This window comes from Lynx rufus, unplaced genomic scaffold (genome assembly GCF_022079265.1).
Source record: "Lynx rufus isolate CCGP_SWC_20201006 ecotype Redwood Valley unplaced genomic scaffold, mLynRuf1.p SCAF_11, whole genome shotgun sequence".
NCBI classification, from domain to species: Eukaryota; Metazoa; Chordata; class Mammalia; order Carnivora; family Felidae; genus Lynx; species Lynx rufus.
In genome coordinates, this window is record NW_025814825.1 from 26246403 (window position 1) to 26268004 (window position 21602).

General features: G+C 52.8%; 1 protein-coding gene across 5 annotated transcripts in view; it reads left to right on the forward strand.

Annotated features, from left to right (window-relative positions):
- The window catches only part of LDB3 (LIM domain binding 3), a 60714-nt gene that overhangs the window by 31070 nt on the left and 8042 nt on the right, over nt 1-21602 (forward strand). For 3 of the 5 annotated variants that reach the window (XM_047072611.1, XM_047072614.1, XM_047072615.1), the window contains 4 exons: nt 9214-9356; nt 15714-16134; nt 17807-17987; nt 18609-18729. In XM_047072611.1, coding sequence (XP_046928567.1) covers nt 9214-9356; nt 15714-16134; nt 17807-17987; nt 18609-18729 — 866 coding nt within the window. Of the gene's footprint in view, nt 1-5723; nt 5907-9213; nt 9357-15713; nt 16135-17806; nt 17988-18608; nt 18730-21602 lie in introns of all 5 variants that reach the window. The other 2 variants (XM_047072612.1, XM_047072613.1) reach the window with 1 other exon arrangement.

The following is a 21602-nucleotide window of genomic DNA, read 5'->3' on the forward strand; positions in this document are numbered from 1 at the left end:
GCTGGCATCACACCCCAGAACCAAGGGAAACAGAACATGCCACTGGTTGATTTCCCACCCCCCTCAGCTGCTAGGAGAGGCAGCCTGGCCTAGTGCTGTCCTGGAACAAGCCACCTATAGATCAGGGTCCCGGGAAGAGGCCAACCCCTGGCCCCACTCGCTCCCTCGCTGCCCTCTGGAACCTGGGCAGCCTGGAGCAAGGCTCTGTGCAGAGTAAGTGGAAACCCCAGGGTAGATGAGGCAGAGGCCCCTCCTGGCCGTGGTGAGATTGGGCGTGTGCTCTCCTCTCTGTGCTGTATGCGCTGGATCCCTAGTTCTCTCTCCTGTACATATAAGCATGCTTGTTCTGAAATAAAGAGGATTGAAAATGAACCAAACCAGCCCCCGTCATGCTGTGCCTGTGTGCGTACCACTCGAGAGGGGCATTCCAAGATGGGGAGAGGACAGGCACCACCAGGAAAGGGGCAGGGGTAGGGGCAGGGGCAGTGCCCACTGGGGCTGGAACCCCGGCACAGTTCTGCCTGCTGTGCATCTCCTGACTCGAGGGCCCCACCCAGGCTGTGGAGCTCAGGTGGGCCGAATGGTGGGTGGGAGTCCATAGCCTCCCACAGGGCAATAGGAGTGGGGGCGTTCTGGAATGCCCCCTGCCTCCCCCCCCCCCCCGCCACACCCAGCCACAACCAGCAGGATGAGCCAGCCCTCCCTACTGATCAGAAATCATCCCATCCCTAGCATGCTGCAAGCCCCTCTCCCAGGAAGGTGCTGTCATGCTCAGCCCTGGTCCAGGAAGTGAGAAAAGGGACTTGCCTGGACTAAAGAGCAGTTCACAAGGGGATTGCTGGGAGTCCTCGGTGGGCCAAGGCCATGGCTGAGAGGAGAGGAGGTGGAAGATGTGTTTGGCAGAGCCTTGCCCAGGTGGCAGGTGCGTGTGGAAGACCTGTCATGGTCTTGCTGTCAGCCCCAGCCACCTGTGGCCTTATTCTAGTCCTGATCATTCAGGAAGGGCCCAGCTGACAGGCTCATGTTCCCCCCCACCCCCACCTGTCTACCCATCGGCCTATTCCCTGATTGAGGGAACCACAGGCTGAAAGTGTGAGACCAGCAGCACTTAGTAAATAAAGGCAGATGCCAAGGTCCATCCCTCAGGATTCCTCAAACCACGCCCACCCCCACCCCACCCCCCATTGCTAGACTGGGCCAGAGACCTGCTCCGTCTCCCACCTCCTGGGCACAGGCTTTCTTTCTGCCTCTAGGGACTTGGCAATCCCACCTGGAAGAGATGACCAGGGAGAGAGCTCTATCCTGTCAACCACACTGAGATGCTCCCCCAAATCCCCCACCAGCCTGTTCCACTTTGGGCTCCCATCTCTTCCTGCCTCTAGCAGTCTGAGTCCAGGGCCAAGGCCAGGACCAGGCAGGGCAGGCTGGCTGGGGGATCAACAGGGGAGGGTTGTTGTGGACTCCTGCTTACATCTAGGCATCCTGTAGCACACCCATATTTAGCTGACCTTTTACTAAGGACTTCTAAGGCCCAAGGGTAGGTTGTGTGGCCATGGGCTGCTAGACAGAGAGAAATCCCAGGCAGTGGGTATCCTGAGGCTGGTGGAGGACCTGGGCCAACTAGTCAGAGCTGGTAGCCTCACAGACCCCTGTCTTCAGCCCCTGCCCATTGGAGCCCTCTTGAAGCCCTAGAAGGTCCTTATTTGTTTTCTAGCCTGCCTGGTGTCTTCCCAATGACCCCAGGCCCCTGCACAAGCACATTAGGTGGCCCCAGGCCAGGGGTCTACGTAAAGCCCTCTAGAGTAAATAGGAGAGATTTCCTCATCTGGCATTCAACGTCCGTGGGCATTAGTCAAGGCACCATGCCTGACTGCTGTGGGTGCCAAAGGAATCAGAAAGGACCAAAGTGGGCAGTGGCTAATCATGATGCAAGGTTGGTCATGTGAGGTCCAGAGATAAGGAGCACCCCCCACCCTCCGGCCAAGTGGAGGGTCAGAGAAAGCTTCCTGGAAGAAGGCATTTGCGTGTTTGAGCTTCATGAGCAGTTAGGATTAGGACAAGGGCAGGTAGAGAAGGCTGGACAGGTGCTCTAAGCAGAGAGGAAGGGTGCTGAGGAGAAGAAGGGGTGTCCCAGAACCCCAAGTTAATCATTTTGGCTGGAATGGAAGGAATGCAGAGGATGTTATGGTTTGTGGTCCAGAGCTGGGATGCCAGCCTCGGGGACTTTGTATTCTGAAGGCAACGTGGAACTAGCAAAGGCTGTAAGGCCCCATTCACACTACAGTCTGTGGGGATCGCCATACACTGTTCTCGAGGGGTGTCGTTAGCATAGACTCCAATGACAACAGAGCCCCTGGAGTTGTGCGGTGCAGTGGCCTCACTGCAGAGTGATATGGGCAGGGCTTCCCTGAGCACTAGCCATTAGGTTGCAAGATGGAATGCCAGCTAGGTAGGTGGCAGCATGAGTCATTTCAAGACCAGCCCCCTGACTGGTGTTCTGCCCATCATGCAATCACCAGAGGTGTTCATATCCCATTTTCTTAACTAATACAAATAGCATCCTCACCTAAATGATGGCAACCACCCCCCAGCACGATCAATCACACCTCCACCATCACCCACAGTTCCAACCAGAGCCCATGACTGTAAAACCCAAGACCTGGCACCATCACCAAGACCATCCTCATCCTTGCCATACATATTGTCACCATCCATAAGAACATCAACCAAGTCCTGCCATTCTCTCCATCAAGAGCCATCACAACAGAGCAGGGGCACGGGGTTGGCACGCTCTCCTTGATGCCGACCAGATTGAGGGAAGATGTGGGCTGATGGGGGTCTGTAGCCAGGCTGTGTTTTCCCTCTGGCCATATACTTCCCATGCAGCTGTGAGCATTTGAGTACGTGTTGTTTGCTTTGGTTTTGCTTTGATATTTAAAGTGGATTATGATCGAGTCAGGAAGCAGCTGTCGAATCCTAGACCAGGCTGCAGTGATCTCATGGGCACTCTCTTTGGGACCACAGCCAGGGCCAAGTAAGTTCCCTACTCTCCTTGGGGTTTTGGGGGGCCTGTGGAACTTCAGGCCAGAGCTGACCTGGACAAGAACCCAAGATCCTCAGGATTCCCTCAGTGCCATTCCTACTTCCCCTAGGCCCTGGCTGCTTTGTGTCTGTCAACAGTGGCCCTAAATAGGATGCTAGATCATGAATTTTCCTAGGGCCCACATCCTCCCCCGGCCCAACTCAGAATTCAGTGTTCATTTGGAGCTATGCCTGGGGAGAGCACCAGGTAAGCTGATCTGACAGAGAATTGGAGCAAAAGAGACAGGCAAAGCCGACTTTCTATTTGTCCTGCAGAGTATTTATTGTCTCTAGCCCAGATATTTTCATCACTCTTGTCCTGAGTGGTGTCCTCAGTTCCCAGAAGCCCACTAGAAGCATGCAACAGGGTCAGGGAGAACCAACAAAGGAGACCAGGTGTCCTGTGTCGGCCGGAGCCTTCCCAGGCAATGGCTTCCGGAAATCAGCTTCTTTCATGGAGGGTGGGTGAGTGGTCTCATGGCATTGCCGCAGGCCCGAGAGCTGGGCTTCCTGAGGCTTTCTGTCAGAACCACCAAGCTGTGAAAGGGCTGGACAGGACATGGCCAATGCTCTGTCTACCCTGAATGCTTCCCACACAGTCAATGGAGAAGAATGGCACTCCCTTTCATGGGACAGTCAACCTAAAGCCTCGCCGTGCCTCTGGTTCTCTTCCCCAACCCTTTCACACTGTTTCATTCCCTTCTCTGCCCGCGTGCCTCGCTGGATGGAAGAGAGAACTTCGGCAATGCTTTGGTAAACCGCTCATGGCCCACTTGCATGGCTACCTGGGACAGACCTCCGCAGCACCTTGCTACTCAAAGTGTGGTCTGCAGACCAGCAGCAGCAGCATCACCTGGGAACTTGTTAGACATGTAGACTCCCAGCCTGCCGCAGACCTACTGAACTAGAAGCTGCATTTTAACAAGATTCCCAAGTGATTCATCTTCATACTGAAGACTGAGTAGCCTTGTAGTGATTAGGGCTCACACCCTTCTCTGCCCCTTGGCAGCTGTGTGATGTTCAGCAGAGATTCAATCTCTCTAGACCTCAGGTTCTTCATCGGTAAAATGAGGATCATGATACCAAACGCTCAGGGAGGTTGAAAGGATCAAATGGAGTGATGCTTGTACAGTTGTTTGGCACAAGGCCTGGCATACAGTAAACACTCACAGAGGGAAGATTAGTATTTGAATTCTTGTCAAATAAGAGTGTGTTTTGTTGGGGAAAGATTCTACTTGACTAGTCACAAGAAGAAATGTCTTTCTTCCTCCATCAGGGGCCACTTGAAGTACCCGGTAAGGCTTCAAATCCAAAGGCACCTCACTCAGATCCTTCTGTCACTGCCAATAAGTTCCAGGAGGTTGAGCGATTGATTTCTCTCAGTCTCCATTCTCTCGTCTATTAAGCAGAGTCGATAATCAGAGGGTTGTTGTGAGGAATTAAAGACATATACCTGGCACGTAGTATGAGTTCAATAAATGAATTACAGAGGACGGGCAAGGTCATTTCCACTCGCAGGCGCTGCATATCCTGCCGCTGTTGTAGCAAGTACAAATCTTAGTCCAATGAGCAAAGAATGTGCATTTCTTTGCTTGCCTATAATTTAAATTTTAGTCTCTGCCTTGCTTTGCAGATGGCAGAAATCTAATCCCATCACCCCAGGCTCTGATGCTCTTTTTTCCTGGAGTGTTTCTGGGGATGAAGCGTTTACAGGATGTCAAGGGGTTGGGGGGGGGGGGGGTTGGGCATGTGGGCATTTGGTCCTTGGTCGTGGTCTGCCTGTGCTGCCATCTGCTGGGATATTCCCAACCCGTGAGGATACGCTGGTCTACACTGGAAGAGCTGTGACCTCTCTTGTTCCCAGTTACAAGGCTTCTAGGATGTGCAGGTACTCAGGACCATGTCAATGTCACCCTGGGGTATGGGAAGCCCTCGATGATGTCCTGGGGATCTTTGGCCTGTCTTGGGTCGGCCTGCCCCTTCACCATGGGCATGAGGGCCCCTGGGGTCCTGCTACTTCCCCAGGATTTATCCAGAACAGGGGCACAGCTACCTCTATTCTTGAATCCCTCGTTCCACATTGCCTCCCTTCTGGTTCAGATGACCTTGATCTTCCTGGCAGGTAGCTTTCATCCCTCTTCCAAATGCTTTCAGTGCCCTGGGTCCTCCACAGCCTAGGCCTTTGATGTGCAAATATCTTACCTCTGTTTTGTGCCTTGTATCATTCCTTCTCAAATGCAATGCATGCTTCTAACTAAATGGGGAAGGGCAAAAGAAAAAGCAAAACAGGATGGGGGAGGAAATTTGGTTGATACTTCAATCTACTTTTCCACCACACTGTGTTTTTATAATATACACAGAGAACGCAAAATTAGGAAGTCCACAAAAATGGTGGTGTGTGTGGAAACTCACCAGGCTTGAGAATATTTTTGATGTTCTTGTGGCCCTCCAAGTGCTCTGAGCCCTTCCCTCTTGGGGTCCTGGGAGGCTCTTTCCCTGAGGCTGGAAACACGCCTACCGGAAGATCATGCTCGTTTTACAGAATGGATGGTGATTTCCACCCAGCCTGCCTCTGCTGCAGCCACCATCCCCATACAGAGGATCCCCTTGACCTGTTGTCTTTTTCGGTCCCGCCTCATCAGCACCCCTATTGAGCATGCTCCAGTGTGCACCAGCCAGGCCACCACCCCGCTGCTGCCCGCTTCTGCCCAGCTGCCTGCTGCTGCCCCTCCCAGTGCGGCCTCGCCACCCTTGACCGCAGCCACTGCCCATGCTGCCACCGCCTCTGCTGTAGCCCCTGCCTCAAGCCCTGCGGACAGTCCAAGGTAACGGGCCCACAGGTGCCGACCCTGACCTCAGGGAAGGGAGGCAGGAAAGTCCTCAACCTGGGTCCACCTGTTGGCAACTGTATCCAGCCCTCAGAAAAGTCTGTGCAAGGTGGTTAGGACCCCGGGGTCCTTGGAAAGCCAAACCTAGCACTGCCTGGTGCTGAGAGTGAAGGGGAGACTGGGAGTCACCACAGGGGAGCACACTGTGTGCAGTGCAGCACAGAGACTGGAATGCACTGCCTGGCCCCCTAGTGCCTCTCTCTGTCTCTCTGTCTGTCTGTCTGTCTCTCTCTCTCTCTCTCTCTCTCACACACACACACACACACACACACACACACACACACACACACGCATGCACGCACGCATGCAATTAGATAACAAAGAGAGACTTTGTGCACAGTCATTGTTCCTGGAACTAGAATAAGGGGGAGAATGAAAATTGTCCTTGTGGTCCGGGGAAGTCAAGAAAGGCTCTCTGGAGGAGGGAGCAGATGTAGCATTGACCTTGGTAGGTAAGGTAGATCAGATTTGGGCAGATATTTAGCACTAACTTGCCCTCTTCCTTTACCCTCTCTTCTCTTGATGGAGAGCAGGCTAACTCCAGAGGCACCCGATGTCATGGGATGTAACTCTCTGCTCCACCGCTTACTGTCTGTAATCTACAGAAAGTGACTTAATTTCTCTGAAGCTAGGTTTCTCATCTGCTAAGATATTTAATGCAACATCTATTTTTTTAGGGTTGGGACAGAAAAAGTGTACATAAATCACCTAGCACATAGAATTCTCTCGAGTATTATGAGTTACTGCATTTCAACCTGACCTCCTGGATACCCAGCAAAGGCAGGGCTGGGGATGGCGGGAGTGGGTGGGTGGGGGTTGCAGTTTGCAAAGGATGCAGGGAGGTGTGGGGAGGTGCAGGGGGCAGGCTGGATGAGTCATTCTGGAATGGCCAGGAAGTGTAATAGCTGGATGGGCCCAGCTCTTTCTGGGCTTCATGGAGCTGTCAAGTTGGTGTTTGAGGTCACAGCCAGCTTTCTCAGTTTCCCATGCTCCCCTCCCAGGGTTTTGCTGGAAAGGACATGCTTCTCTGGATCAGGGTTCATAAGTCCCTGGCACAGCCTGAGACAGGATAAAGGGTGGGCACAGTGGCCTGCAGACCTGTGTGCTGCACCCCTACCCCCAGGCTTCACAAGGACCTAGGTGGTGCCAAGCCCAGCCTTTGCCCAGCCCAGCTCAAGCCTCAAGGGTAAGCCCAGTCTGGGCCTCCGGGGGTTGTTTTATTCCAGCTTCCTGGGGTCACTTAGCAAGTTGCTCCCCCTCTACACACCAGGACCTCTTCAGCTAAGGGCACCAAGAAGAAACTTTGAAGAGGGTAAGAAACGTCCCTGTTGTTAAGTGGGAAGATGCCTCCCCAGTTGGATGGAGAAGCTCTAGATGCTGGGGCCCTGCTTAAGGACAAGCTCCAGCACTATGCTTCAGGCCTCGGTGTCCTCAGTGGCCTGGGGCCCTCAGGACTCCCTCAACAGGGCAAACCCTTCCTTCCTCGGCCTTGCAAAGGGAGATGAGGCCTGGGTGGAGGTTGAAGAGATACCTGGAGGCTCCCAGCATCAGGCTGGAGCAGAAGGAACCCAGGGACCACACCAGCTACCTCCCTATCTTACACAAGGCTGGGATGGAGCTAGAGAAAGCCAGTGGGGGGCAAATGGACACCTTAGCCTTTCTTGGCATGGCCTCAGAGTCCTTGCTAGATGTCATAAGCCTCTGATTCCTCCCCTAACACCAACCCTGGACACAGGACCTGTAGCTCCTGGGCTGCTGGGAAATCTTCTTCCACTGGTGGGAGAGTCTGGCTAAGCCCCACTGACCCTCAGCCCTCTCCCACCGCAGTGGAAGCTGGGCACCCCTTCGACACTGCCTCTTTCTCCTCCATTGAGGCCCCTGCTCCACTGTGGTTTATCAGAGAAGCAGACAGGCCCAGGGAGGGGAGACAATGGCTTCACCCAACCAGAAACATGATAACTTGGCCCGGTAAGTCTGCACACCCCCTAGGTCTGGGATACTGGCTGTCTGAGACTCATTTTACCTCCATACTGTCTGAGCAGCACTACACACCCTTCTGAATCCACTAAGGAGCTTGGCAGTGGGTCCTTAGCTCCGGGCCACCCCCTCCCAGAGCTCTGGAGAAGAAATTACTTCCTTATCCTATGACTCTTCCCAGCACTTGGGCCCATGGGGAACAGTTGGAAAGAAGGCAGGAAGCCTTGGACTGGGGGAGGATGGTATATTATCAGAGGCTCACTTCTCTAGCATCCCCATCAATGACCCATTTGCCCTGGGTGTGGACATGTGGTCCCCAACGGGATCTGAATGATGCAGGGAGAAACCAAAGGTGTATTCAATAAGGTGTTCTTTAGCTTTAAATGAAAAAAGGTGGGGAGTTGTTCACTGACAACGAAATTGGGAAACACTGAATAAGACAAAGTCAAACATGCCCCTTAACTCCAGTTCTTGGAGCCTTTAGTTCTCCAAGGGAAAAGGCCAAGTACGGCATTTCCTGAGGGCAACGAACTGGGACACTTTCACTCTATCACTTTGGTCCCATGGTCCCTGGGTCACAAGTGGGAAAAAGCTTTAAGACCTCTTGGCAGCTTACTCAGTGGGGAGAGGGCAACAGGAATGCTGTGCAGAGGAGAAGCCTGTGTGTGTGTGTGTGTGTGTGTGTGTGTGTGTGTGTGCGCGTGCACATACTGGGGGGCTGGTCTCCTGGCTTCCCATGAGACCTCTCTGGAGCACTCTTATCCAGAAACCTGAGATTTGGTGGCTCCTTCTAGCACCAGCAGAAAGGGGAATGAAGAGGCCAGTGGTCTGAGGCTGTGAAGTGCCCCAGGAGGTCAGAAGGTTGAGGGAGAGGGGTAGTTCTGACCTCCTCCATCTGTCTCCTCTCTCCTGCGTCTGCCCCTCCAACCCCAGCCTCACCCTGGTAGTCTCTCCACAGGAAGTGAAGGGTTTCCTGTCTGTCTTCCTGTCTGGCTGGTGGTTTTCCTCTCTCTTTCCTAAGGTGGTAACACCAGCAATGGGCCAGATGGCTCTAACCAGACTCACGAAGACTCAGCCCCCAAGGAGCAGCTTCCTCCCCTCTAAGACCCCCACAGTCTTTCCTTCACAGCCTCTGGCAAATCCCCAGCATTTCTGTCAGGTTTCCTCCTCACAGAGGCTCCTGAAGACCAGGCTACCATGGTTGCAGGCCCCAGGGCCTGGGTGGGGCTGTCCTTCTAGCTGCTAACTCCTCCCCCCTTGGTTCCAGGCCCCAGGCCTCTGCCTACAGTCCCGCCAAGGCGACCTCTCCGGCACCTGCCACTCATACATACAGTGAGGCCCCAGCTGCCCCTGCGCCCAAGCCCCGAGTTGTCACCACCGCCAGCATCCGGCCTTCTGTCTACCAGCCAGGTGAGAGGCAGATTGGAGGGGAAGCTGTTAGGCTGGACGTGGCTTCTAGGCCACATCCCAAGAAGGATGGTGGCCAGCGAGGTCCTGCTAATGAGGCTCAGCCCTTCTTCCCCCAAATGTGGGCCAGCATCCTATGGAGCCTGCCTCTGGCCCTGGGGAGACAGGTGAGCGGTACCAGCCAGGGGTGGAGCCTCCCGGCTCTTAGGCAGATAAGGTTCCTGGCTGGGGATTTCCAGGCTCAAGGTAAAGGATGAGAGGATTTAGAGGGAAGGAGTTGGTTTCCCCAAGAGTCTGGGTCTAGCTCAAGCTGGAAGACAGGCAGCTATAACGAAAATGCCACGGGCTTTGGCCAGTGACCCCGGGCAGGCTGTTCATTCTGTCTGGTCTTTGGGTTCCTCAGCTGAGGCAGGACAATGGAGGCTCAGAGAGCATACATAATAAGCAACAAAATGGTCTCCTGGTGGCTGAGCTCCCTTGACTGTCTGTTCCATTGCTCTAGTCCCCATTCTCATCACTGCCCAGGGCCGCTTCACAGGGATGAGGACTCAGTCCCACTTCCCTCTTTCCTCAGCAAAGTTTGGCCTGCTCCCCAGAGCCCGAGGGCAATTCTCAGTCTGGCTTGCACCTCAGTTTCCCCTGCCTGCCCCTGCTGAGTGAACCTGAGGGCTCCTTAGCTAATTTCCCAGGTTGGGGGAGGGTCCTGTGTGCCCTGGTCTATAGGATGTGCCCACAGGAGGGCTCTGGGCAACTACAGCCATCCAGGGCTGACATCACCATCCTTCCCACTGGATTCTGACTCTGAACTCCAGGAGGGCAGGGCGGTGGCAGATTTCCTTCACTGTATCCCCAGCACCTGACTCAGGCCCGACACAGAGGAGGTGCTCAGCAAAGGTAGTGAATGAAGGAATAAATGAATGAATGAATGAACACTGGTGAGGAACTCCAGTTGGGGGTGAGAAATGGAGAGGGAGAGGCTGTGAACTGTGCACTCTGGTGGTTGAACACACGGGGTAATGGATCACAAGGGTTCCCAGAGTGGTACCCTGGTGCAAGTTCCATGGGTGGGTGAGATAGGGTTTTAGGTGGGCACACGCTTCTCATTTAAAGCATTGTACTTCCAACATATTTCTCTATACAGCCATCTTGAATACAGCAACGACATTTTCCACTTGCAGTAGTATACAAACTGTTCTCTGCCCTGCTCCCAAATCGTTACACACACAACCACCTTCACATATGTTAAAAGCGATGGAGTGAGGAAGCCAATGACCTGTTAGGGAAGCAGGTAGCTAACTCTAAGGGAACAGGGAGGGGGCTCCTGTGTGTCCTGCAAGAGACGGGGAGTTGGTCCAGCAGTCATGAGGTAGAGGAACAGCAAAGTCTGGACTCAGGAGCATATCCTGTTAAGGAAAATGAGAGACTCCAGAGAGGATCCTCAATGAAGCCGGAGAGCTGGGGAGGTAAGACAGAGAGTGAGCGGGAAGGGCCCTGCTTTGGGGAGCTTGACTTGATGCGCAGGGCCGAGGAGCCCTCATCAGCCTTCCGGTTAGAAAGCCCAGTCTGACGGCGGCGGTGGTAGAAACAACTTGGGCATCAGGCACGTTCCTGTGCGGGGGGGGAGGGTGCTGCTCTGAAGTCAAAGCGCTTCATCTCCGCAGCCTGGGTTTCCCGCTCTGAAAACGAGCGCGAAACTCTGTAGACCTCCTGTTCTGGGGAAGAAATGAAGGGTACTTGACCCACAGGAGGTGCCCTTCCCTGTCCTTTCAGAGGCAGGGACACACAGTTCTGAGGTTAAAAATCCACAGGGTTAGAGAGCAACTCGGAGCTGGTTGCAATGGTGAAAAATCTCCGAGGGAGCTGGAGGACGCGGTGCCCTGCGGGGACGGGGACCACCGGAGGGAGGGTGGAGAGTTGTTTGGGTTAAGCCGCGGCGGGTGGAGGTGCGGCTCGGTCCCGGCGCAAGAAGCGCATTTCCGTCCCGGCCCAGTCCGGGCTCCCTTCCCAGGCGGGTCCTCCCGAGCACCTTCCGGGGCGGACCCCGGGCTTCTGCGCCCCCGCCCCGGCCGCCGGCTCTCCTCCGCAGGCCCGCCAGGGGGCGGCAGGGCTCCGGGGGCGCGCGCTGCCTGGGCGCGCCCGGCGCCCCTCTCTTCGCTCCAGGGCTGGGGCCCAGGCGGGCGGGACGGGCCGGAGCCCCGGGGCGGCGGGCCTCCCTCCGCGGCGTTCCCAGGCGGTGCAGACGTTAACTCATGCCTGCCCGCAGGGAAGGGGGAGGCCGGGCGGCTGGCAGGAGGCCCGGGGAGAAGCGGGGAGAGCGGGCCCGAGCCGCTCCCGTCCTTCGCCGACCTCGGTCCGGCCGCAGCTCCTCGCGAGGCTCCTGCGGGCCGAGGGTGGCGTTCGCAGCCCGGGTCTTATCGCTGGCGCCGGGGCTGGGCGGCCGCTCCCCAGGAGCACCTGGGGCCGAGGAGGCTGCCGGGCGGGCCTCACCGTGGGCGGAGGGGCCCCGCGCGGGCCGGGGGAGGCCATGTCGGCCCGCGGGCCGGGCGGGGGCCGGCGCTCGCGGGGAGCCAGGCCCGACCTGGAATGAGTCAGAAATCACCTTGTTTAATTACACATTCCCGAGGCCGCCGAGTGCGATAGGGGCCTTTTGAACTTGCCAATTAGAGGTGAAATATCACCTTCTAATTTAGACGGGCTTAATTCCGTCAAGCAGAAATAGCAACAGCCCCGGGCTCGGAGATGGGATATCAAGTCTCTCTCCTGGCACGTCTGGGGTGACGCGACCAGCCAGGAGGAAGGGCGCAGAGGGAAGGGGACTGTGAAGCAGCTGCTGCTCGCGCTCTCACCCTCACCCCACTGCAATGGGGGGACGCGATGTGGAGGGGGAAGCTGCCGGCCCGAGCCTGGGGGGGAAGGGAAGTCCCTAGCTCTGGGTGGGCGTATATCTGAGCAAGGGAGCGGCCCACCGGGGTCCAGGCTCTGGCGTGCCTCTGACCTGAGGAGACTTTCTTGGGGGTTTAGAAAAGGAGGCTGGATCTGGGAGTCTGGGAGGCCTTCCGGAGCGGGGGGGGGGGGGGGGGGGGGAGAGAACGTCTGGCAGGCGGAGGGAAGCAGGAAAAGTGGGCAAGGGCCCGATTTGGAAGGGGCGTGCTAAAGCCTGTTTTGCTGCCCAGGGGGTGGTTAAGCAGGGAATCTGGAGTTGAGTCCAACTGCCCAAGCTCCAGTTTGAGATAGGTAGTTCACTAGCTCCCTAACTTTGCCGTAATCACTTAGGCTCACCAAGCTTCATTCCCCATCTGTAAAATGGACTAGAAAATATCTGTCTCCTTGGATTGCAGTATTACATGCAGTAGTGCAGGTAAAGGGCCTGGCATGTGGAAGCAGTCAGTACTTGGTAGCTGCTGTTCTGTTGAGGGCGGCACTGCCCAATGAAAAGAAATCTTCTTGTTAGCCACATTTTTAATAAAGGAAAAGGAAGCAGGTGAAATCAGTTTTAACATATTTTATGTAACTCAGTCTATTCAAAGCATCATTTCAATATATACTCAATATAAAATTATTGAGATACTTTATATCCTTCGCTTGTACTAAGCCCTGAAATCTGGTGTGTATTTTATGTTCTTGGCACTTCTCAATTTGGACTAGCCTCATTTCAAGTGATTAGTAGCCACATAGGGCTGTGCAGTGGCACAGGATTAGGGCTTTGTTTTTAATCCTTTTAGCAGAGATCCCACACTTTACAAAAAAGAGAGAGAGAGGAGTGGGGACAAAATCTTGCACAGAACCCCATTATATATACTAGAGAGGAATGACTCTGCTCTGAAGTTCTTCTAGATCACCTCTCCCCACACCCCCTCCCTGGTGGTGTTCCCCTCATCACCCCTGCCCCCAGCACTTTGAGACCCTCTTGCTCTGAGCACTTGGCTGTTATGCAAGGTTGTTAGAGAGGATGACAGCATTTCAAATTTGGGCTTCACAAATGTTGTTCCAGTAGGTCCTCACCACTCCCTTTGAGGCAGGTAGGAACATCATACATTCCACCACAGGTGAGTAGACTCAGTCCCAGGTTATCTGATTACAGGGTGTCACATCTCCCACCCCCACCCCCAGCATCCTGTGGTCTCCCTGGACAGGTTCCCCTAGGTGACCATCAGGCAGTTCATCCAGACCCTGAGACCCAGGAAGCATCATCCTCACCATCCTCACTAATGTGAAATGATGCATACACTGTGCCCGGCACTAGGCTAAGCACTTTATATTTCTTGTCTTCTTTAATCCTCCTGTAAGGTACTAAGAATTATTAATGCCATTTTAAAAAAAGAAAATTCAGGGGGCGCCTGGGTGGCATCCAACTTCAGCTCAGGTCATGATCTCGCGGTCTGTGAGTTCGAGCCCCGCCTCGGACTCTGTGCTGACGGCTCGGAGCCTGGAGCCTGCTTTGGATTCTGTCTCCCTCTCTCTCTGCCCCTCCCCTGCTCATGCTCTGTCTCTCTCTCTGTCAAAAATAAAAATAAACATTAAAAAATTAAAAAAAAAAAAAAAAGAAAATTCAGGCCCAGAGACGTTAAGGAACTTGCCCAAGGACACACAGCCAGGATGCAGTAGTGCTGGGACCTGAACCTAGGGCTCTTGATGGTTGTGCTACATGTCAGAGCATGGGACCTCCTCCAGGTGGATAGTTCCTCCTCAATGACACGGTACACCGAGATTTTCTGGAAATCAGACTCCTATTCTTTACAGAGGCAGCTTGGGGTAATAGAATGGTTTTGGAGACTCACTCTGCCACTTACTGGCTCTGTCTGAGCCTCAGTGACCTCAACTGTCAAGGGAACTAACCCAGGTGACTTGCTATGTGCCAAGCCTATTCCCTTAATAAGTGGGAAGAAGATTGATTCCTCATGGAGAGAGTTTTACCTTTAGAAGCCAGCATCACTCCCGGGATGGTTCCAGGGCAGGGCTGTGGACGATTTTACCCCTTTACCTTTCAATAACGTAGGCCTGATCCCTACCCACCCACAGCACAGGGGTTCCCATGTTACCCTGCTCTGAAGGGCCAGTCATCTGGGAGCAGAAGGTAGAGTTGGAGCAGCAGGCCCCCAGGGTGGTCCAGGAGAACCAGGTGGGAGAGATCAGAGGCCAGGTGGGGAACTTTAGCCCTGAGCAAGACCTTCCTTTCCAGGCTAGCGACTGATGGGGGCTGCCTCAGCACCCCTCACTATAGCCCATCCACCTAGGCAGGCTCAGGAATGGAGGGAGGCTGCCCCAACATGTTTCCCAGGATAGGAGGAATGAGGCCTCTTTCCAGAGGCTCAGACTGTGAGCTGAGGTGAGGCTTCTGGAACCTCCCTGGCTGGAAGAGGAAGCTGGCTGGAATATGTGTGCAGGCTCCACAGCAGAGGCAGCAAATCTGAGAGATCTGGGTTTTGAGGGCCCAGGCGTCAGAGGGCCTCTGTTGAGCAGCTGCAGTGCTCTTTGGCGTTGTCACCCCAAAAGCGTGTTCAGCTCTCAGGGAGCAGGAAGAGGGGGTTCCAGAACTGAGGCAGTACATTCTCGACCTGCACTCTGACTTCCATGGTAATTTCTGCACAGCCACTCAGACATTCTCGGTTTCCACTAAAGTGATGTGGGGGAACATGGGTGTCCCAGAGGCAGCCACAGACTGGGGTGAGCTGTCCCCTCGACATCTCTGCCCAGGCTTCCTCTGTGCGGTTCTCTTAAGACCCCCAGCCCCCACCCCAATCAAACCAAGGTGAAATGTCCCCCCAGTACAAATCAAGCCAAACTCTTTTTCAAGAAAACAATTGCAGCTGAACATGAAACCTGAACCTGAAAACCCAACTGCCCTGTCATCGGCTCTGTCCCCAAGGCTGGACTAGGTCCAGGTTCAGCAAACACATTTGAGGCATGTCAGATGTCAAATCACTGGTCAGAGTGCAACCAAAAGCATCTTCCAGGCAAGGCCAAGCCGACCCGCTCCCACCCTCTTCCCGGCCCAGAGGACCCAAATATGAGGCTTGCCTGGCACCCCCGTCCCCCTTTCCCTGTCTTCTGCAGGCCTCTGGCAGCCAAGGCCTGGCCGAGCCCCACCCCACACAGCTGCAGATATTTATAGCTATGTCCCTTTCCCAGCCCTGTCCCAGCTCCCGAGGGCTCTGCTCTGGCTGTTCTCTATCTCCCTTGGCTCCCTGCTGCAAAATCAAATCTGGGACATCAAGAAGTTCAGGAACGTGTCTTCCATAGGAACTGGAATTGTACTGCTCTGATATTAAGCCACCTTTTACAGTTTTCTGGCGGTGGGGCGGGGGAAGTTGGGGGAAATGAATTCCTGATACATTTTCTTTGGCTATTTTTGCTTTGCAGCGCCCGCATCTACCTACAGCCCATCCCCAGGGGCCAATTACAGTCCAGCTCCCTACACCCCCTCACCTACCCCTGCCTACACCCCCTCGCCCGCCCCCACCTACTCCCCTTCCCCGGCACCAACCTATACCCCCTCGCCAGCCCCAAGCTATAACCCTGCATCCTCAGTGACCTACAGCGGGGGCCCTGCGGAGTCTGGCAGCCGCCCACCGTGGGTGACAGACGACAGCTTCTCTCAGAAGTTTGCCCCTGGCAGGAGCACCACCTCCATCAGCAAGCAGACCCTGCCCCGAGGGGCCCCTGCCTACACCCCAGCAGGGCCCCAGGTGTCCCCCCTGGCCAGGGGCATCGTTCAGCGGGCTGAACGCTTCCCAGCCAGCAGCCGGACTCCGCTCTGTGGCCACTGCAACAACGTCATCAGGTATGGTCCAGCCTTGGCCGTGAGCTGGGGTGCTAGAAGGGCAGTGGGGAGGCTCGCCCACTCTCTGAGCCTTGGGGGGGGGTGACAGGGGGAGGGAGGGCAGGTATAGGAAGAAGGCTGCGGGGCAGCCTCGGGTACCTCTGGCTTGCCACCTAGTCTGACCCCCTTTGAGCTTTAGCTTCCATACCTGTGTGACACCCACATCCCTGGGGAGTCGGGAGAATTCCATGAGGTAAGTGAGTGAAGCTCCCAGCGCAGTGCCTGGTGCCAGGACCTCCCCCTTGGGCTAAGGCCGGGTTCTGGGAATTGTTGGTCTTGTTGTCAGTAGGTTTATAGGGCATGTTGCAAGCTGGCTGACAGTGCTAGTTTTGACCCAGCTTTCCTTCAGGGTTGCTTCTGGGTCTTTCCACAGACAGGCCTGTGCTGCTCAGGGCTTTGGTGGGCATCTACTACACTAAAAGGAAAACAAGTCATTTCATGGACCATAGGTGATACTTGTTGGAACATAGTGTGTTTATAGTATGTGTGTGTTTGGGAGGTAAGCTTATATATGTGATAAATACATTTTTATTTAAAAATAAAGTAACACAGAAAAAGGAAAAAGAAAGAAACAAAGTACACTTGCTCACTAGAGAAGAATTAGAAAATTCAGAGAAGTGGGCCATGTGGGTGGCTCTGTCGGTTAAGTATCCAACTTCGGCCCAGGTCACGATCTCATGATTCTTGAGTTCAAGCCTCACATCAGGCTTTGTGCTGACCCCGCGGGGCCTGCTTGGGATTCTCTCTCTCTCCCTCTCTCTCTCTGCCCCTTCCCAACTTGTGCTGTCTCTCTTTCAAAATAAATAAATAAACTGAAAGATTAAAAAAAAAATTCAGGGGGCGCCTGGGTGGCTCAGTCGGTTGAGCGTCTGACTTCAGCTCAGGTCATGATCTCGCGGTCTGTGAGTTCGAGCCCCGCATCGGGCTCTGTGCTGACAGCTCAGAGCCTGGAGCCTGTTTCACATTCTGTGTCTCCTCTCTCTCTGCCCCTCCCCCGCTCATGCTCTGTCTCTCTCTCTCTCTCTCTCTGTCAAAAATAAATAAGCATAAAAAAAAATTTTTTTTTAATTCAAAAAAGTAAAAATTTAAATTTAAAGCATTTCCTTGTAGTCCCACTGCTCCGACTGCTAATCTGGAACTAGGCAACGCAGGCTCATATACTGGGTCTACTGTACTGGCCTTGAACAACTTACTTCACCTCTCTGTGCCTCAGTTTCCTTATCTGAAAATGGGTACTCTAATTCTACTTCTTAGGATTGTTGTAAGAACTAAATAAGTCAATAAATGCACATTTCCTCTTAGGTAGTGCCACAGAGTCAGCGCTCAATAAACATCCACCATTGGCGTGGTCATCTTTGCTCTTTGTATTATAATTATCAGGCGTCAACTGAATGGATATTCTACAGTATGCTTCCCTGGTCCCCTACTAGCAGATATTCGAGCCGCTTTCCCCTTTCTCTTTATTGTAATTGATGCAACAACGAATATCTTTTTGCATAGAGCTTTCTCTGAATTTCACATTAGTTCGTTAGAACAGTCACAAAAGTCAGGGTTATGGGGTCACAGCATGAATACTGTTGGGGGGTCCTGAAATATCTGGTCTCAAGCTTGGTGCTGTTCTCTGCTTCTCCAGGGGCCCCTTTCTGGTAGCCATGGGCCGTTCCTGGCACCCGGAGGAGTTTAACTGTGCCTACTGCAAGACCTCCCTGGCAGACGTGTGCTTCGTGGAGGAGCAGAGCAATGTTTACTGCGAGCGCTGTTATGAGCAGTTCTTTGCCCCAGTCTGTGCCAAATGCAACACCAAAATCATGGGGGTAAGTGGGCATCATCCCTCTCCTCTGACCCTGTATTTTCCCCACCAGTCTCTTCCCGTCCCCAGGATTGTGGGGTCCCCTTAGGAAGCCAAGAAGGGGCTGCTAACAGAGAGAGAACAACTCTATCCCTACAAGGGAGTTGGTTTGCCACCAAGGGACTGGGGAGCAAATGAACTTGAAGGGAGAGATGGTTACATGCCCCGGGCCACACAGCTTGAAGCGTTGGCAGAGCTTCTGCAAAACAAGTTATCACTTCATAGACTGACCTTGCCATGCACCCACATATGGCCTTGACCATGCTCCTCTGGGAAAATGGCGGCCATAAGCAGTACTTCCTCACCAGCTTTGATGGGAGGGTTAAGAATCACAGCTTAGGTAACCACCTTCCAGATGATTCTGACACAGAACCTGATACCCAGCAAGTGCTGCATGAGCGGGAACTCCTCTGCCACTGCCCTCACCCCTCCACTCCCAGGCCTTTCCTGAGCACGTCCAAGGCCCACTTAGTCCTGCTCCTCTTTGGGATGCTCCAGCAGTAGCCAGGGCCTGGTGAGGGAGAGCAGGCCCAGCTTCCTCTCTCCCCGGGAGCTTTCTGACCTGAGCTGAGGCTCTTTCCCCCAGGAAGTGATGCATGCCCTGAGACAGACATGGCACACCACCTGCTTTGTCTGCGCAGCCTGCAAAAAGCCCTTTGGGAACAGCCTCTTCCACATGGAAGATGGGGAGCCCTACTGCGAGAAAGGTAGGACCACTGTGCTGCGGGGAGGCCTGGTGGTGTGGGAGAATGGGGCAGGTACGGGGAACTCCTGCCTTTGTCTGTTCACATGGGACCATCAGGAGGCTCCAAATGGCAGAATCATGGTTTTCTGGGAGTCGGGTCTATAGCTTCTTTTTTCCCCCCCCACTTTGCTCCCTTCCCTGCACCAAATATGTGGATCACAGGTGGCATCTTGTAACCACTTGGGAACCCTTCAGATGATTTTGATCTGGAGACCACAAGGTCGAGTCTGAAAAGGCTTTGGCTCTGGACTTCGAATTAGGTTCTGTCCCAGGTTCCACCTTGGACGGGCTTTGTAACCCTGAGTGAGTTATTAAACTTCTCTGAGCCTCACTTTCCCCATCTGTAAAAAGGGGGCATATGAACACCTGCCTCGTGAGTTGTAGTGAGGATTTAACCTGAGAAAGTGTGTAAAGCATCAAACACGTGAAAGCCCCTTTCCCTGCCCCTCTCATGTTCTTCCAGAGTCCTATGATCTCCCTGTCTGAATTCAGAGTTTCTCTTTTCCCCAAATGCTACATTTTACCTTAAACTTGGAGTAAAGTATTGTAAATTCTGAAGACAAAGCACTCTACTAGAGATTTGCTGTCCTGGCTAATCAGCCACTCACTCACTCATTTATGCATAGCCTGCCTTTTTCAGAAGAGGGTTTGAGGCAGGTTCCAACAAAGGTAACGTGGACATGAAGGTTAATACAACAGAACTAGAAAATCAGCACCAAGCAAAAAAGGGAAAAGCAAGCAGGCTGATTGTGAAGAATAACAGAGCAACAGTGACTGGGCAGCCAATTTGAGGGCAGAAAGAGAAACACAGTAAGTTAGTTTACTTTAAAATCAGAAAGGAGAAAACATTCCAGTTCCTCAAGGGGAAAAGCAAAGTAGACTAAAACTATTTTCCCCTGACAATAAGTTAGAAAAGAAATTCTTGGGTTCTTGTATACTGGCAAGTTCTCTTTCCAGCTCTTATTAATTGAATGACTTAGTTACTGAGTCATTCTGTGCCTCAGTTTCCATATCTGTAAAAGGGAGCAGATAATGATGTCATTTCCTTTCTTATGAGTGCGTGGTGATAATTGTTAGATAATTAGTAGATAATGGATAAGTGTGCAGTTGTGTCAATACAAATTGCTATTATTCATTGGCTGAGAGCATTACAACTTCCATAATTTGTGTCTGAGGCTTGCAAAAGAACGACAGATTTCCACTATCACCACTGTCCCTCTCCATAGTAACCAGCCCCCGCCCCCCGGCAAAAAAATGCTGATGGACATTTGGGTTGCTTCCATTTTTTGGCTATTGTGAATAATGCTGCTATGAACATGGGTGTCCATAGATCCTGTTTTCTTGTTTTTTAAGTTTATTTATTTATTTTGAGAGAGAGAGAGAGAGAGAGAGAGAGAGAGAGAGAGAGAGAGAATGTGGGTGAGGGGCAGAGAGAGGGAGAGAGAGAATCCCAAGAAGGTCCTGTGCTGTCAATACAGAGCCTGATGTGCGGCTTGAACTCACAAGCCATGAGAAATCAAGAGTCAGACACTGAACGGACTGAGCCACCCAGGTGCCCCTAAAAGACCCTGTTTTCAATTCTTTGGGGGTGTATACCCAGAGGTAGGATTGCTGGGGTCATGTGGTATTTCATTTTCTGAGGCTTTTAGGAACTTTCATACTAGATGCACCCTTTTACAATCCCAACAGTGCACAGAGTTCCAATTTCACTCCATCTTTGCCTACACTTGCAAATTTTGCTGTGTTTTTTTGGTAGCTGCCATCCTAATGAGGGTGAGGTGGTATCTCTTGTCATCATTTTTATCAGCAACTTGGAAGAAGACACAGAAGGGAGAATGCCAGAATGATAGGATCTAGACTCAAAAAGATTTCATCAATTGCCATGATGAGCTGACACTTTTATATATGATACCTTGCACGTAAGTAAGAGAGGTAGGAAGGTCAGCCCTTCATGGAGGGGCCTGCCCTGGAGCAGTGACCCAGACTGGTGGGGTGTCACAACCACCTGGGAAACTTTAAAGATATAAAGAACACCTGGGTGGCTCAGTAGGTCAAGCGTCTGACTGTGGCTCAGGTCATGATCTCACGGTTCGTGGGTTCGAGCCCCGTGTCGGGCTCTGTGCTGACAGCTCAGAGCATGGAGCCTGCTTCGGATTCTGTGTCTCCCTCTTTCCCTTCCCCTCCCCTGCTCATGCTCTTTCTCTCAAAAATAAACACTAAAAAAAATTAAAAATTAAAAAAATAAAGGTACTAGAAAGATCAATTCTCAGACCTACAGATGCAGAATTTCATCACTCTCCCCCCACACAGATGATCCTATATTCAGTTAGGTTTGAGAATTGAGGTATGATCCCAAGACCAGCAGTATCAGGATCAGAGAAATGCAGATCTTTGGGTCTCACCCCAGATCTGCTGAATCAGAAACTCTGAAGGGTGGGGCCCAGCAATCTGTGTTTTAGTGAACACTCGAGATGATTCTGTTTGAAAACGACTGCTCTAGGAAAGCGCTAAGCCCTTTTTCAACAGAGAGCACCTGTGATTTGGTGGATGGAAACCCTTTTACAATAGCAATAAAATCCATTAAATACAGGGTATGAATTCAACTTGGGGCATAAGAGAGTAAGTCAAAGAAAATTATAAAGACCTAATAGGAGAAATGAAGTAAGAAATAAATAAATGAGGAGCTAGATTATTCTCCTGGTGGGAAAGACCCATGCACAAACTTACTTCCAATTATATTCTCATTGTTTTAGGATAAATGAGAAATATATTAACTTCAAAAAAACGTATTAGGGCCAAGACTTGTGCTACCAAATTTTTGAACAAAGTGGCAGG